This window comes from Pongo pygmaeus, chromosome 4, assembly GCF_028885625.2.
Source record: "Pongo pygmaeus isolate AG05252 chromosome 4, NHGRI_mPonPyg2-v2.0_pri, whole genome shotgun sequence".
Taxonomy (NCBI): domain Eukaryota; kingdom Metazoa; phylum Chordata; class Mammalia; order Primates; family Hominidae; genus Pongo; species Pongo pygmaeus.
The window spans coordinates 43,866,653-43,885,062 of NC_072377.2; the positions used below are offsets into that span (position 1 = coordinate 43,866,653).

Genomic DNA, 18,410 nt, shown 5'->3' on the forward strand with positions numbered 1-18,410 from the left:
TATGACAACCCAAAAAATGCCTATGTAGCATTCTTATTTATTTATTTTATTTTTATTTTTTAAGACAGTCTCCCTCTGTCACCCAGGCTGCAGTGCAGTGGCCCCATCTCAGCTCACTACAACCTCCGCCTCCCAGGTTCAAGCCATTGTCTGCCTCAGCCTCCCGAATAGCTGAAACTACAGGTGCACACCAGCACGCCCAGTTAATTTTTGTATTTTCAGTAGAGACGAGGTTTCACCATGTTGGCCAGGCTGGTCTCGAACTGACCTCAAGTGACCTGATTGCCTCGGCCTCCCAAAATGTTGGGATTACAGGCGTGAGCCACTGTGTCTGGTCACTATGTAGCATTCTTAAATAAGGCCCTATATTTTTAATAATATTTATTTGTTTAATATGAAGAAAGAAAAAGTAGAAAAGGTTTTGCAATTTAGTCAGGAATTGTTACACAAGATACAGACTTTATTTCCATGGATTTCTGAAGCCAGATGCTTAAAAAAAAACTCTAATCAAATTTACCCCCACTATATAATATTTACCATTATACCAACCAAACTTATACAATAATTACTCTTGAAAAATAAGTAGACTGTAATATCTAATCAGTTGCAAAATATAATAGATTGCAACCAATTTGTTAACAACAAGAAAAAAAACTCCCCTAAAGAGCTTGAACCTTCACAATAATTTACAGAATTGTGTTTAACTTAATATACAAGAAAATCTGCTGTGGATAAGGCATTGCTTTATGAACCCTCCATCTTTCCTCAGAGAATAAGGCACCGATCACTAGCATTATAAATCACAAAACTGTAAGAAAATCTGAAGACAGCAGATGCCACATATGCCACAAAGAAAAGCAGGTACCTTTAGGGCACTGACTTTAATAAACTGTGCAAATATAAGATGTATAGCAACTAAATTTTCCTTCTCTAATAAAGAGGAATCATTTTAATAGAAGATCAACCTGAAAGAAAAAGGAAAAAGCAAATTTCCTAAAACTTTATTTTGAAAAAAATATATGCTGTCTTTCAGTATCAGGCAGAGTAAAATATTTTAGAATAGTATATAAAATAGTATATAAACAAACTGATAGCAACTAAAACAATTTTAATGGTACATTCAGGAATTTACATTTGAAATGACATTTCTGGTCTTTTTTTTGCATGAATTCAAATGTTATGGTTATGATCCAAATATCAATATTTTGTTAATGTTACTTATTAACAAATATTACATTTAGTTATGTTTTTCAAAACAGTTAAAACTAACACACGAGATTCTAGGCTACAGATACTAAAAAATACTACTTCAGTAAAGTGTTACTGTAGCCAACATGTTTTAATAATTATTTCCTAAATTAATTTCTGAAATAATAAGCTAGATTTAATGTTAGCTACTGGATATTATAATGATGTGTCACAAGTGCTCTGAAGGTTTTGCCAGTAATCATAACTCATAAAGCATTCTGCAAATTAAATTTCACTCAGGATGAACATATATGAAAATACATGTTAGCATTAACTATACATTTGTATAGTTAAATTATTCATATCATTTATTTGGCGATTTCACTATTTCAATAGCTCAAGAAAATTGGATCCAAATATAATGTTAACTCTTTACAAATTAGTTACCCTAAAATTTGAGCTGTTTTTCATTAGGAAATGGACTAAATTCCAGGTATACTTCCAGAAAATGAACTGGATGTTAATCTAAAAGAACTACTAGTAAAGCCAGATAAACAGAAAAAAACAATAAAAATATATCGTGGAATAAATGAAACTCTAACATTGCACTAGAGTTGTCATAGAAGAGAGAAGTAGAATAATAACAAGTATAATTTTTAAAAAAGTTGTACATGCTTCCTGAGCAAGGGGATTCCAGAATTATAATAACTAAATAATATAAACACCTAACTGTATTTTTAAATATTAACTTTAACGTTGGCTACTCTTAATTATCATCATGTGAGCCATTTGCTTCTCTAAGACTGCCGTGTGGTTACCTCAGACATCAATACGAACTCCATGTTTTGAAGACATCATTTGTCTGGTTCCTGTTAAATACATAACGAATGAACAGATGTGAGGTAAAGATGATGTGATTATTACATAAAACCAGAATGGCAAAGGAGAAGTTTTTCCAAATGGGCATATCCACAAACCATGACGAATCCCATCTCGGATATGATGTGAAGTCCAGGATATAAATAACATCCAGGGAAGAAAGCACCATGAGTCTTTGAGCTTGAAAAGGTGCATAGTAAATTTCAGGGTCAGAACCACAACGGGTATCACAGTAGAACAGTGAAGGAAAGGTCTTCGCGGAAGAGTCAAAGCAGCCTGAGGGAGCAAAGTAATAGCGAGTATCATTTCCTTTCTAGCAAAACAAAACTTTATACACGCTTCTTAATATTTTAAAATATTTTCCAGAGTCTATTGGACATGCAAAACAAACATGTTCTATGCCACTTCAGAATACATATACCAAAATTATATATACATAAAAGAATATAAAAGTGTGAGCAGGATATCCTTTACATTAAAAATAAAATCAAGGTCTCAGGAATACGGTGATTAATTTTTTAAGTTTCCCATTATTTGCTTAGAAAATTCACAATATGAACATAATTTATAATCTAAGTGTACGGTTTGTGTAATTTGGAGGTTTATATAATTATCCAGGGCCTCTAAGAACACTGTAAAAATATCTCACAACCAAATAAAACATTCTTTTGTTAAGGCAAAAGAGGGAAACATTTTTGTTATATCCATTTTATATTAGCTATAAACACTTTTGGAATTTATTTACAACACTTAGAAAAATTATATTATTTTAAATACGTATTCTAAAATTGAGTTAAATAAACTTTAGTAAATTTCTTTTTTTTTTTTTTTAGGTGGAGTCTTGCTTAGTTGCCCAGGCTGGAGTGCAGTGGCACAATCTCGGCTCACTGCAATCTCTGCCTCTCGGGTTAAAATTCTCCAGCCTCAGCCTCCCGAGTAGCTGGGATCATAGGCACCTGCCACCATGCCCGGCTAATTTTTGTATTTTTAGTAGAGACGGGGTTTCACCATGTTGGCCAGGCTGGTCTCGAACTCCTGAACTCAGGTGATCCACCCACCTTGGCCTCCCAAAGTGCTGGGATTACAGACGTGAGCCATGACGCCTGGCAAACTTCAGTAAATTTCTAAACCACTACCAAAATGTATACTCAATATCTGAACCAATAAAAATTTCAGGCTTAATCCCTGAATGATTGATTCATGAGTAGGGTTTTGTTCTCACCTGCTTTAAAGACTAATTTGCAGTGAGATAATCCCTAAACAAAAATAAAGCTGAGGATAGTTATGATTGTCTAAATCTGAATCTCTGCACATATCCTCTAAAAGTTTATAAAACATGAAGGACAAATAAAACTACACAAAATCTCAAACCCTCAGCATAAACAGAAGCCAGAGAATGCCCATATTTGAAATTACCCGTAAGTATTAAACTAAACACCAAATCAGTGGGTTCTCTCTCTCACACTTCCATTCAAGTCAGGAAAAACTATATTGAAGAGAGAAGAGGGGAAACCTAAGATTGATGTAAAATTACCACTAGGAAGTTCAGTTTAAGTGTGAAAATACTGAAGAGTGTCCTAGTAGGTCAGAGCACTAACTGCAGGGAAAGGACTTAAGAGTGGACCTTCAAGACTCTGAAAGGTATTGATTCTGGGGGAGACAATGGTAAGAAAGGGAGAGACACCCTTTGGAGATTGGATGGTGAAAAGGAAAATAAGTAGTAAAAGGAAGAAATGTAGTTTCCTGTCCAAAAAACACAAACAAAAATCAGACAATGTTCCGACCACAAGAAAAAAAGTTACTTATTAAAGAGACTCTACCTTGTCCCACTGTCAAATCAGACCACCCTTGAACAAGGAATCCTATAAACCCTCTCCTCAAACAAGTATTCTTTAACTCTCACCTATGGTCTGAATATCAAAGAGTTTATTTTACGCTCCTCTTTCCCTGCCTTCTCCTCCACATTTTGTTTGACTTCTACTTCATCAGAGAATATGTACCATTTCTGTATTATTATTCTACTTTTGTCTTCACCTTTGTTTTTAAATTCTATATCCACAATATGTTAAGTTCATCATCGGTCCTTTTGCTAACACTGCCTTAACCAAGAATATGTTAGAATAAAGAATCATGTAATATCATGAAATAAACTGATAAAATATAACAAATCTATAAAAAGCTAGTATACGAGGAAAATCAGAAATAGAATAAAAATATCAGGCCGGGTGGGGTGGCTCACGCCTGTAATCCCAGCACTTTGGGAGGCTGAGGCGGGCTGATCACCTGAGGTCAGGAGTTCGAGACCAGCCTGACCAACATGAAGAAACCCCATCTCTACTAAAAATACAAAATTAGCTGGGCATGGTGGTGCATGCCTGTAATCCCAGATAATTGGGAGGCTGAGGTAGAAGAATCGCTTGAACCTGGGAGGTGGAGGTTGAGGTGGGCTGAGATCATACTGTTGCACTCCATCCTGGGCAATAAGAGTGAAACTCTGTCTAAAAAACAACCCCCCACCAAAAAAAAAACAAACATCTCTTGAACCCTGTTCCTAGTAACAAATACAAAACAAAAAAAAAAAATTTTTAAACTACGTAAAACATAAGAAAATTATATCACAAGACTCCAAAGTAAGTTAAATCTGAAACAACCATATGGGGACATAAAAAAATCTTGAATCAGAAATTCAAAAATGGAAAAAAAAAAGATTAAAAAAAGATAATAATTGATTAAACTCAGTGTGGAGAAAAAACAAAAACAATCTAATAAATGACTATATTGCAATGTATCCAAGGGAGAATAGATCAAATGAAAGTTTAATAAGGCACATTGAAAAAATTAATACAAAAATTAGCTGGGTATGGTGGTGCATGCCTGTTATTCCAGCTACTCAGGAGGCTGAGGCATGAGAATCCCTTGAACATAGGAGGCAGAGGTTGCAGTGAGCTGAGATCGCACCACTGCACCCCAAACTGGGCAACAGAGTAAGACTCTGTCTCAAGAAAGAAAAGAAAAGAAAAAATGCAGGAAACCAACCAAGAGAATAAAAATGAAATGAGGAAAAAAGTAAAAACAGTCAGGTAGAAAATAGCTGAAATAGAATACAGGCAAAAAGAAACAACATATATATAACTGAAGTCCCTAAAGAAGAAAAACAAAGAAATAGAATGGAACTAGTATTTAAAGCTATGATCCAAGAAAACTAAAAATAAAAACGTGAACCTATTAAAAGAGCCCATCTTAAAAAACTGACTCAATGATAAGCTTCAAGACAATTTAGTACAGCTATTACTGTAATAATGATAAAAAGAACAGTTTTTAAGCCCTCCACGCAAAAGATAAAATAACTTGCAAAGGCAATAGTATTACACTGGCATCAGATTTCTCCCCCCAACAAAAGCACTTTTATGTACCATAGTAATAAAGGTTTAGTTTGTAATCCATATTAGTAAAGTATAAATCATAGAACTGATTGGAAAGACTGGAGACACCTTTAATAGGAAGTACAACATTTTCAACAGGATGGGATTAAGGAGCCTATGGCAATCACTTCTTGCAAGAAAGCAATAACCTGATGTTGAGTTATGCTCTGGATATGTTTACAGCCATACTGATTCTTTACACTCTTATTTGTGAATTAACATCTATTTATATTAATAGCTGCTAAAAAGGAAACTGGAAATTCTTGTTGTTGGCTGATGTCTAAAATGTCAATGTGGCGTTTTTTTGTTTGTTTGTTTGTTTGACGGAGACTTGTGCTGTCTCAAAACCCAGGCTGGAGTATAGTGGCATAATCTTAGCTCACTGTAACCTCAAACTCCTGGGCTCAAGTGATCCTCTTGCCTCAGCCTCCTGATTACATGGAACTATAGGCATACATCACCATGCCTGGCTAGTTTTTTATTTTTTGTAGAGGTGGAGTCTGGCCCTGTTGCCCAAGCTGGTCTTCAGCTCCTGGCCTCAAGTGATCCTCCCATCTCAGCCTCCCAGTGTTGGGGTTACAGGCATGAGCCACTGTGCCTGGCCTTTGATTCTTTTATTAATAGAAAAACAATGAATAATGAAAGAAAATGGAATTATCATAGAATCATAGAAGTAGAAATAGATCACTGTCATGAATACTTATTCAGTTTTGATATTTATTACTGATAATCACATACCACCTTATGGTGGATGTAAAATATTTTAATACTTAATTCAAAAATAATGATTAATACTAGCACTATGCTGTACTTTATGTGCACTATCTCATTTGATCCTTATAACAACTCTGTATGGTAGGTAGCATTTTACAGCAGAGGAAACTGAGGCAGTGAGGCTAGTTACTTCCCCCATACTGTGCAGTTAATGAGTGGCACAGCTGGGATTTGATCCTGGGTCTGTCTAACTCTATAGTTCATATTCTTAACAATAGTGCTTCTAAGTGAAGTAAAGGATAAATACGTTATGCAGCCTAAATGCTTTTAAAAATTATAATAAATTCTAGATGAACACATTTATGAATCACATATTTTATAATGTTTCATAGCTTATCCCAATCTCTAACATTTATTTATTTATTTATTTATTTATTTTTGAGACAGAGTTTCACTCTTCTTGCCCAGGCTGGAGTGCAATGGTGTGATCTTGGCTCATTGCAACCTCCACCTCCCGGGTTCAAGCAATTCTCTTGCCTCAACCTCCCAAGTAGCTGGGATTACAGGCGTCTGCCACTATGCCCGGCTAATTTTTTTTTTTGTATTTTTAGTAGAGACGGGATTTCACCACGTTGGCCAGGATGGTCTCGATCTCTTGATCTCGCCTCAGCCTCCAAAGTGCTGGGAGATTACAGGCGTAAGCCACCGCACCCAGTCCATTTACTGTTAATATTTACCAGGCCATGTCACTTATCATGCTTACTTAATCCTCACAACAACCCCACAAGGTAAGTAATGTTATAATCCACATATCACAGATGAAGAAATTAAAACTTAAAGAAGAAAAGGGAACTTAATTAAACTAAAGAGCTTCTGCACAGCAAAGGAAATAATCAATAGAGTAAACAGACAACCTACAGGATGGGAGAAAGTAGGGTTCATTTGAAAAAGGGCTCATATCCAGAATCTACAAGGAACTCAAACAACTCAACAAGAATAAAACAAATAACCCCATCAAAAAGTGGGCAAAGGACATGAACAGACATTTTTCAAAAGAAGACACACAAGCAGCCAACAAACATGAAAAAACGCTCCATATCACTAATAATCAGAGAAATGCAAATTAAAACCACAATGAGATGCCATCACATACCATCAGAATGGCTATTATTAAAAAGTCAAAAACCAACAGATGTTGGCAAGGATGCAGAGAAAAGGGAACACTTATACATTGTTGGTGGGAATATAAATTAGTATAACCTCTATGGAAAACAGTATGGAGATTTCTCAAAGAGCTAAAAATAGAACTACCTTTTGATCCAGCAATCCCACTACTGAATATCTTCCAAAAGGAAAATAAGTTATTATATAAAATTAATCATTGCCAGGAACAGTGGCTCATGCCTGTAATCCCAGCACTTTGGGAGGTTGAGGCAGGAAGATCACTTGAGCCTAAGAGTTTCAGACCAGACTGGGCAACACAGGGAGACCCTGCCTCTACAAATAATTTTTTAAAAATTAGCCTGGCATGGTGGCGTGTGACCATGGTCCCAGATACTCAGGAGGCTGAGGTGGGAGAATTGCCTGAGCCCAAGAGGTTGATGCTGCAGTGAGCCGTGATCACACCATTGCACTCCAGCCTGGGCATCACAGCAAGACCCTATCTCAAAAAAAAAAAAAAAGAAAAGAAAAGAAATCATTATATAAAAAAGATACCTGCACTTGTATGATTATGACAGCAGTATATACAATAACAAAGTCATGGAATTAACCTAAGTGTCCACCAGTGGATGACCGGATAAAATGCGATTGATATATAATCACACCATGGAACACTACTTGCCCATACAAAATAATAAAATCATGTCTTGTATAGCAACATGGATGGAACTGGAGGCCCTTATCCTTAGTGAGATGATGCAGAAACAGAATGTAAAAAACCACGTGTGTTCTCACTTGTAAGTGAGAGCTAAACAACGGGTACACATGGACATACAGAGTGGAATAATAGACACTGGAGACCCCAAGAGGGAATACTACTTGGCCATACAAAATAATAAAATCATGTCTTTTACAGCAACATGGATGGAACTGGAGGCCATTATCCTTAGTGAAATGATGCAGAAACAGAAAGTAAAAAAACCACACATGTTCTAACTTGTAAGCAAGAGCTAAACAACGGGTACACATGGACATACAGAGTGGAATAATAGACATTGGAGACTCCAAGAGGTGGGAGAGTGAGAAGAGGTGAGAGATAAAACACTATTTGTACAGTATTAGAGTGATGGGTACACTAAAAGCTCAGACTTTACCGCTATGCAATACATGCACGTTATACAACTGTGCTTGTGGCCCTAAATCCATAAAAATAAAAAAAATAACTAAAAAAAAGAAAAGTACTCTACTAACACCAAACAACCAGGATTCAAACTCAAGTCTTCTCATTTCAATCTTAAACAAAATGTTATGCTAACTCTACTTATAGCACAAAAGTTTGTCTTTAATTAGCAATTACTGATTCTTTACTGATTAAGTTTCTAAATAAGTGAAACAATTTCTGAGAAATACCTGGTACTTGACGCCTAATAGGAAAAAGTGAATATTTCTCATTCATTCCACAAATATTTCCTGAATATCTACTAGGTAAGCCAGGCATTGTTCTAGGCCAGGGGTGAATGAAACAGAAAGTCCTTGCTCTATGAGTTTAGATTTATTTCCTGAAATGTTTATAGATCATAAACACGTAAAATGTAGGCAAATCTTCTGACATTTAGAAAATATTATCTGAACCAACATTTTAAGTTTAGTTCATTTGTGAACTATATAACTGAACTCCTGAATGCCTCAGTGAAATTCCTCAGTTTCTCCACAAGGGACTGTGTTCTAGCCAGTCCAATTGAAATACATGCCTTTCGCCCCAAAAGGGACTGGGAGAATTAATCTGTTCAAGTCATTCCTCAGGACTGGGAATCATCTTAAAGCTATTCAACTTTTATGGAGTACTTAGGAGCTGCATACTAACTGTAAAACATAAAGAATAAGGGGGAAATGTTAAGTGTGCTCCTGAAGAAAGTACACTGATACAAAAAGAACTAGGACAGCCTTGAGAATCACCCCTGTTAATTTAAACCGGTTTGCTAATACTTTCTTCAAGACCTGGCTAAACACATCCTCTGTAAGCCAGCACTGAACTCTTTAGGTACAGTTCGTGGGTCTTTGCTCTATGTGAATCCGTAGCAGTTTGTGATGGCAAATAATTTGATTAGTAACATGTCTGTGTGCATCTTTAGGGAAGTACTAAGTGGTCAAAAAGGTTAAATGAATGTGCTTTCCTATTTTAAGACAAATCCTCTCTAGTTCTAAATGATGCTATAAAGATCAGCAAAATAGTGCTAAGGAAATTAAAGATCAGAAAAATTAAGCCTATGCTTTTTACCTTTAAAGACATGGATCCAGCTAGAAAAAAGTGGTCTACATCAATTACAGAGGCTAAAAATCCAGCTAAAATGATTTCTCCGAAGTCAGTCTTCTTCTTGATTCCAATGACTACCGCCCATGACCACATGCCAATTACACAATGTACTGCATTATCTGAGAGAGCACGAAGCCAGTCATTTTGCTGAATTGTGGAAAACTGAAGAAGTCTGTCAGCTACGAGGCAAAATACCCCCAGACCAAGGCTGGAAATAAGAGATTCAGTGCTACAAGTCTGCAGTAAAGCATGGGTCTTTTCAGTCTCGGATGCCATGACAAACAATATGTTAGTACAGACTAAAAGCCATCAGGAATGAACAGTCTATTCTTGTTTACATTTCCAGCACCCTAAAGGAGAAAGTAGAGAAAAATATGAATGAAGATTATGGACTACCATATAATATTTAAACAAAACAGTATCAGCAATAATTTCACAAGCATAAAACCAAGATGTAAATATTGGCAACTTTTACATGTTATATATAATATGCCACACAGCCCAAGGAGAATAGTTTTTTTTTTTTTTTTTTTTTAGGAAAAGCAGGGTACATGGCATGTATCAAGGAGAATTTCAGAAAGCCCACCAACTGCAATCTATTGCTTTAAGGTCATCAAATAGTTCTGTCTCTCAGCTGTGTGTAGTACATGGTGGTGAATATCCGTTGGGTTTGTGTACCCAACAACTACTTTCCATACTTCTGACAACAGTAATCCCTTCCTTTGGGAAAACTTTCTCACATTAAACTCCAGAGCTCACCAGTTAGAGTTTTCCATTTCCCTAATAATGGTGACTAATTTAGTAATGAAAGTGGCCCAGGCTGAGCCAATCAGATTCCTTTCCAAAATTTGTCTTGTGGTAGAGAAAGTTCGTCTTCTTGGAGGCTATGGGCTCCACTACATGCAATAACCTAGGAAAATAAAATCCCAGAGAGACACAAGGAGAAAGGCTAATAGAATCATGACGACAGTGAGTACTTATGTCCAACGTCTAAAGGTTCTCAGAGCTACCTTAGATCTTGCAGCTCCCCCTCCACTTCAATGAGCTACCCCAGCATTTTCCCAATAAATCCCCTTTACATTTCTGTTGCCTTGAACCAAATAACCTTAACTGATATAAAAATGCAATCATAATTCTATGCTGAGTTCTCACATGGCACAGAATATTGACATTATTTACCTAGCTAGAAAATATCTGTCTACCTAAAGTGTGACACATGAAATTTTTTCTTTTACATTGTTTTGTTTTAATCCTGAGACTAAAGAATAACTGATTTATTGATAATGACTCAACTTCTATTCTGCAATAAAAGCTATACATAGCTCATTATATATATTCTAAAACTGCTGAGGACCTAGAAGAATAAAACAATTTTGAAAAAGAGAAACTAAGTTGGAGGACTACTTATACTATCTTATTTTAAGTTTCATTATAAAGCTACAGTAGGCTGGGCACAGTGGCTTACACCTGCAATCCCAACACTTTAGGAGGCTGAGGCAGGAGGATCACTTGAGGACAGGAGCTCGAGACCAACCTGGGCAACATAGGGAGACACTGTCTCTACAAATAATAAAAAATTAGCCAGGCATGGTGGTGTATGCCTGTAGTCCCAGCTACTTGAGAGGCTGAGGTGGGAGGATCACTTAAGCCCCGGAGGTTGAGGCTGCAGTGGGCTGTAGTCATGCTACTGCATGCCAGCCTGGGCAACACAGAGACCCTGCCTTAAAAAAAAAAAAAAAAGCTACAGTAATCAAAACAATGTAGTATTGGTATAATGACAGACATACAGACTAACAAAACAGAATACAGAGTGGGATCAGAAATAGAACCAAACATACCTAGTCAATTTTATTTATTTATTTATTTATTTATTTTTTGAGATGGAGTCTCACTCTGTCGCCCAGGCTGGAGTGCAGTGGTGTGATCTTGGCTCGCTGCAACCTCCGCCTCCTGGGTTCAAGCAATTCTCCTGCCTCAGCCTCTCAAGTAGCTGGGATTACAGGTGACCACCACCATGCCTGGCTAATTTTTTTGTTTGTATTTTTAGTAGAGATGGGTTTCACCATGTTGGTCAGGCTGATTTCGAACTTCTGACCTCAAGTGATCCACCCACCTCAGCCTCCCAAAGAGCTGGGATTACAGGCATGAGCCACCGTGCCCAGCCAATTTTTTTTTTATTTAAGACAGAGTTTTACTGGAGTGTAGTGGCATAGTTAAGGATCACTGCACCCTTTACCTCCCAGGTTTAAGAGGTCCTCCTACCTCAGTCTCTTGAGTAGCTGGAGCCACAGATGTGTGTCATCATGCCTTTTTTTATTTCAAAGAGACAAGGTCTCCCTATCTCTAGAGAGGCCTCGAACTCCTAGCTGGTCTCGAACTCCTGGCCTCAAGTGATCCTTGGCTTCCCAAACTGCTGAGATTACAGGCATGAGCCACCATGCCCAGCCTGGTCAATTAATTTTTGATAAAGGTGCAAAGATAAATCCATGGAGGAAGAATATTCTTTTCAACAAATGGTGTGAGAACAAATGGATATCCATATGCAAAAATCATAAACCTGAATCTATATCTTACTCCATATACAAAAATTATCTCAAAATGAGTCACAAATCTAAATGTAAATAAAACATAAAAAGATAAAATTTCTGGAAAAAAACATAAAGTATTTTTGTGTCCTTGGGTCACGCAAAGAGTTATTAGATACAATACCAAAAGCTTGATCCATTAAAAAATTGGTAAGTTGAACTTTATCAAAATTAAAAGCTTCTGGTCTTTGAAAGACAATGTTAAGAGAAAGAAAAAACAATTTTTAAATCTTATATCTGATAAAGGACTTACATCCAGAATATATAAAGAACTCTCAAAACAGAGTAATAGGAAAACAAACCAATACAAAAATGGACAAAAGATGTGAAAATGGGTACCTTACCATTGATGATATTCAGATAGCCAATAAGTATAAGAAATATGTTCATCACCATTAATTATTAGGGAAATGCAAATTTTAAAAATGAGATATCACACACTTGTTAAGATGGCTAAAATTAAAGACTGACAATCCCAGATGTTGACAAAGACGTGGAGCAACCAGAACTCATACACTGCTGGTCGGAATAAAAAACAGTATGACTATTTTGAAAAAACAGTTTTCCAATTTCTCAGAAAGTTAAACGTACTCTTACCATATAACCCAGTCATTCCACTTCTAGGTATTTTCCCAAAAGCATATGTGTACACAAAGGCTTACACGTGAATGTTCATAGCAGCTTTATCTGAATTTGTTCCAAGTTGGAAACAACTCAAATGTCCATAAACATGTGAATAAACAAAAGGTGGAATAAAAAGGAACAAACACGTGATACACATAAAAACATGAATGAATCTTGAAATGATTATAGTAAGTGAAAGAAGTCAAACAAACAAAAATTACACAGTTAAAACCCATAGAACTGTGCAACACAAAGGATGAACCCTAATGTAAAGTATGGACTTTAGTCAATAATAACATATCAATATTGGTTCCCTACTTGTATCAAATATACCGCACTATTGCAAATGTTAATAATGGGGAAAATGTATGCAGGGCAAAGGGCATCTATAAGAATTCTCTATAATATTGGCTCAATTTTTCTGTAAACCTAAAACTACTGTTTAGGTTTATGTATTAGTCTGTTATTGCATAGAACTACCTGAAACTGGGTAATTTACAAAGAAAAGAAACTTAATTGGCTTACAGTTCTGCAGGCTGTACAGGAAGCATGGCTGAGGAAGCCTCAGGAAACTTACAATCATGGCGGAAGGTAAAGAGGAAGGAGTCACGTCTTACGTGGCCAGAGTAGAAGAGTAAAGTGGAAGGTGCTACACACTTTAAACAACCAGATCTCATGAGAACTCACTCACTATCATGAGAACACCTAGGGGGATATCTAGGTGTTCATGAACCAGTCACCTCCCACCAGGCCCCTCCTCCAACACTGGGGATTACAATTTGACATGCGATTTATAAACCATATCAGTTTATGAAGTCTATTAATTAGAAAAATTTACAAAAACTTAAAAATAAAGTCAATTTATTTTTAAAAATTAAATAAATGAACTGCCAACAAATATTACAAATTTAGGTAATAGATGTACTGTAGTTCATTATATTTTTCTCTATTTTTCTGTATGTTTGAAATTTTCATTTAGAAATGTTTTTATTAAATTTATTTATTTTGAGGACAGGGTCTCACTGTGTTGCCCAGACTGGAGTGCAGTGGCTTGATCTTGGCTCACTGCAACATTGACCTCCTAGTCTCAGGTGATCCTCCCGCCTCACCTCCTGAGTAGCTGGGACTACAGGCATGAGCCATCATGCCTGGCTACATGTTTCCATTTCTATTTATTTAATTTAAAGAATTCTTTCTTTCTTTATTTTTTGAGACAGGGTCTTGCTCTGTTGTCCAGGCTGGAGTACAGTGGTGTGAATATGGCTCACTGCAGCCTCTACATCCTCGGCTCATGAGATCCCCCTGCCTCAGCCTCCTGAGTAGCTAGAATTACAGTCACAGGCCACCATGCCTGGCTAATTTTTAAATTTTTTTGTAGACATGGGATTTCACCATGTTGCTCAGGCTGGTCTGCAACTCCTGGCCTCAAGCAATCTTCCCACCTCAGCCTCCCAAAGTGCTGGGATTACAGGCGTGAGCCACTGAAACTGGCCTAGAAATATGTTTTTAAAAAGAGTACATAGTATAATTCTACTTATTTAAAATTCTACAAAATACAAACTAATTTATAGTGACAGAAAGCAGATCCATGGTTTCCTGAAGACAGTAGAGGCAGGAATGATTAAAAAGGAGCATAAGGAAACTTTGGTAAGGGACGCATATGTTCATTATCTTGACTGTGGTGATAGTTCCACAGTTCAAAGTTTCATACATATGTCAAAACATATCAAACTGTATATTTTAAACATATACAGTTCATTACATGTCAATTATACTCCAACAAAGATGTTAAAAAGTTAGGAAGGTACACTTCATTGATTATAAAACAGCAGGCTTTTGTAAAAAAGGAGAAATATGAAAACAAGAAACTATGGAAATGAAAAAGTTGATTACCCAAATAAAAACTCAATGCAAAGTCTACTATGCACTGAAGCAATGCACAGTGGCGTGAATCTTTCAAACATCAAAATTAGTAAATGAGAACATTTGCAAAGAATTTTTCCAAAGCTTAAGGGGAAAATATAAGACAAAGAGTTGGGCATTGAAAAAAATTTCCAAAAATAAAGAGAAAACCTTTAGAGTTTCTATGTAAAAAAAAAAAATTATCTTCAAAAGAAAGAGAATGTGATTATCATCAACCCTAAATGTCAGAATATTGTGAGGTAACATTTACAGAACTCTGAGAGAAAAAGATCATAGACTGTAGCATTCTACACATAGCTAAATTATGACACCTATGTAGCAACTGTGAATTTTAAAAGTTTTGCCTTAGAAATTATACACCCATGTATGATTTTAGGGGGTAGGGGAAACTGAGCAGTAGAACTTCTCAATCTCTAGCAGGAAGGAAGACAAATAAAGAAAATTTGATCAATACAGCAAGACAGAAAAGAAAAAAAAGAAAACCTTACTTCCCTCCAGCTCACCCCCACCCTGCAAAAAGCAATAGGGACCAAATAAAATACAAATGCCACAACAAATGTGAATGTGTTAAATTTCTCTATAAAGAGACAAACAATCAGATTGGGACAAAAGAAAACATCAATAAATTATTGCTCAAAACAAAACACCTCAAACAAAAAGTCTTAACAATATAGAAAATAAAGAGATGAGAAAATATATGTCTAAGAAATACACACAAAATTAAGTAGCAATGGTAATATTAACTGCAAACACAGAATTCAAGGTAAAAATGATTAGAACTGAAAAGGATAAAATATTCACATCACAGTAAAGTTCTATGGGGTAAGAGGATGCTTACATGTCAAACAACATAGCAGTAAAAAATTAAGTGGTCAATAAAAGGCATAATCTGAATAATATAATTTATAAATGTTATTTCCTACTCAGGTGTACAACTTCATATGCTATGAAGCAGTGGTCCCAGTCCTTTTTGGCACCAGGGACTGGTTTTGTGGAAGACAATTTTTCCATGGACTGGGGAGGGGGATGGTTTTGCAATGATTCAGTACATTACATTTATTGTGTACTTTATTTCTATTATTATTCCATTGTAATATATAATTAAATAATTACACAACTCAACATAATGTAGAATCAGTGGGAGCCCTTAACTTGTTTTCCTGCATCTAGAGAGTTCCATCTTAGGATGATGGGAGACAGTAACAGATCATCAGGCATTAGATTCTCATAAGAAGCACATGACCTAGATCCCTCGCATGTGCAGTTCACAATAGGGTTCACTCTCCAATGAGAAGCTAATGCTGCCACTGTTCTGAAAGGAAGTGGAGCCCAGGCAGTAATGTGAGTGATGGAGAGTGGCTGTAAACACAGATGAAGCTTCACTTGCTAGCCTGCCATTTACCTCCTGCTTTGTGGCCTGGATCCTAATGGGCCACGAACCCATACTGGTCCATGGCCTGGGGGTGGGGACTCCTGCTATAAACAGTACACATTCTTTTCAAATGTTCATGGAACCCCCATAAAAGTTAACCACATATTTGAATTAGGGAGGCAGAGCAAAATAGCAGAATAGAAGGCTCCACCAATCATCCCCAAACACAAGTTAACAACTATCTACGCAGAAAAAAAACACCTTCATAAGAACCAAAAATCACGTGAGACTCATAGTACCTGGTTTTAACTTCACACCACTGAAAGAGGCACAGAAGAGATTAAAAAACAAACACAAAAAAGCAAAAAACAGTCCTGAATCACTAACACCACCCCTCCCCTACACCCCAGAAGTGGCAGAGTGGGGCAGAGAGTATCTCTGGGCACTGAGGGAGGGAGAACAGAGCAGTTTTGAGGCACTGAACTCAGTGCTGTCCTGTTAGAGCAGAAAGGAAAACCAGACTAAACTCAGTTGATGTCCAGCCACGGAGGGAGCATTTAAATTAGCCCAAGCCAGAGGGGAAATGCCCATTCCATTGGTCCAAATTTGAGTTTCTGCAAACCTCGCCACTGAGGGCTACAGTGCCCTCTGTCTCCAGGTAAACTTGAAAGGCAGTGTAGGCCTTAAGGACTGCAACCCTTAGGTGAGTCCTAGAGCTCAACTAGACCCAGAGACAGTGGACTGGGTGGGCACATGACATACTGAGACCCCAGTTGGGGCAGCCAAAGGCGTGCTGGCATCACCCTCACCTAACCCCATGCTGCACATCTTGAGGCTCCAAAAGAGACCCCTTCTTTTTGCTTGAGGAGAATAACAGCTGAACCACAGCAAGACAGGACACTGGTCAGAGTCATGAGGCCCCCATTCCAGGCCCTAGTTCCCAGATGTCATTTCTAGACATACTCAGAGCCAGAAGGGAAACCCCTGCCTTGAAGGACAGGACCCAAAACTGGCAGCATTCATCACCTGCTAACTGAAGAGCCCTTGGGACCTGAACAACCAGCAGTGATACACAGGTACTACATTAAGGGCGTTGTGTGAGCCTCTGAGACTTGCTGGCTTCAGGTGAGACTCAGAACATTATCAGCTGTGGTGGCTATGGGAAAAAACTCCCTCTGTTTGACAAAAGCAGAGGGAAAACTAAAGGGGACTTTGTCTTTCACCTTAGGTACCAGCACAGGCATAGGAGGATAGAGCACCAAGTGAGCTCTTGGGGTCCCTGATTCCAGGATATGACTCTTGGATGGCATTTCTGGACCTCCCCTGGGCCAGAGAGGAGCCCACTGCCCTAAAGGGTGAGTCTTAGGCCAGGCAGCATCCACCACAAACTGACTTAAGAGACCTTGTGCCTTAAGGGGCATCAGCAGTGTTCTGGCAGTACTCTTTGTGACCTGGGGTGGTGGTGGCTATGGAGTCAGGCTCCTCTATCTTTGGAAAGGGGAGGGAAAAGTGGGAAGGACTGCATCTTGTGGTTTGAGTGCCAGCTCAGCTGCAGTGCAATAGAACATCAGGTAGACGTCTAAGGTTTTTGACTCTAGTCCCTGACTCCCAGATGGTACCTCTAGACCCACCCAGGGCCTGGGGGACCTCACTGCCCTCAAAGGAAGGACATAGGCCTGGCTGGCTTTGCTACTGATTGTAGAGTCCCAGGGCCTAGAGCAAACATAGGCAGTAGCCAGGAAGTGAATATAGCAGGCATTGTGTGAGACCAAGTGCCATGCTGGGTTCAGGTCTGACCCAGCACAGTCATGGTAGTTGTGGCCACAGGGGTGCTTGGGTTACTTCACCCTAGCTTTAGATGACTCAGAACACAGAGTGAGACTCTTTGTTTGAGAGAAAGTAAAGGAAGAGAACAAGAGTCCTTGCCTGGTAATGCAGAGAATTCTGCCATATCTTGTCCATGACCATCAAGGCAGTACCTCTACGAGTCTGCAAGAACCACAGCATTACTGGGCTTGGAGTGCCCCCTAAAGCAGATATAGCTTAGATTATAACACCAACGTCCTTTCAAATATCTGGAAAACCTTCCCAAGAAGGCCGGGTACAAATAAGCCCTGACAATGAAGACTACAATAAATACTTAAGTCATCAATGCCCAGACACTGAAGAACATCTACTAGCATCAACACCATCCAGGAAAACATGACCTCACCAAATGAACTAAATAA

General features: G+C 37.7%; 1 protein-coding gene across 5 annotated transcripts in view; it reads right to left on the minus strand.

The window, feature by feature from the left end:
- Positions 1–439: 439 nt before the first annotated feature.
- TMEM267 (transmembrane protein 267) overlaps positions 440–18,410 on the minus strand; it is a 37,640-nt gene continuing 19,669 nt past the window's right edge. For all 5 annotated transcript variants that reach the window (XM_063664802.1, XM_054486914.2, XM_054486915.2 and 2 more), the window contains 2 exons: positions 9,643–10,028; positions 440–2,343 (listed from right to left, as the gene is read on the minus strand). In XM_063664802.1, coding sequence (XP_063520872.1) covers positions 2,008–2,343; positions 9,643–9,954 — 648 coding nt within the window. In that variant the 5' untranslated portion in view covers positions 9,955–10,028 and the 3' untranslated portion in view covers positions 440–2,007. The remainder of the gene's footprint in view (positions 2,344–9,642; positions 10,029–18,410) is intronic.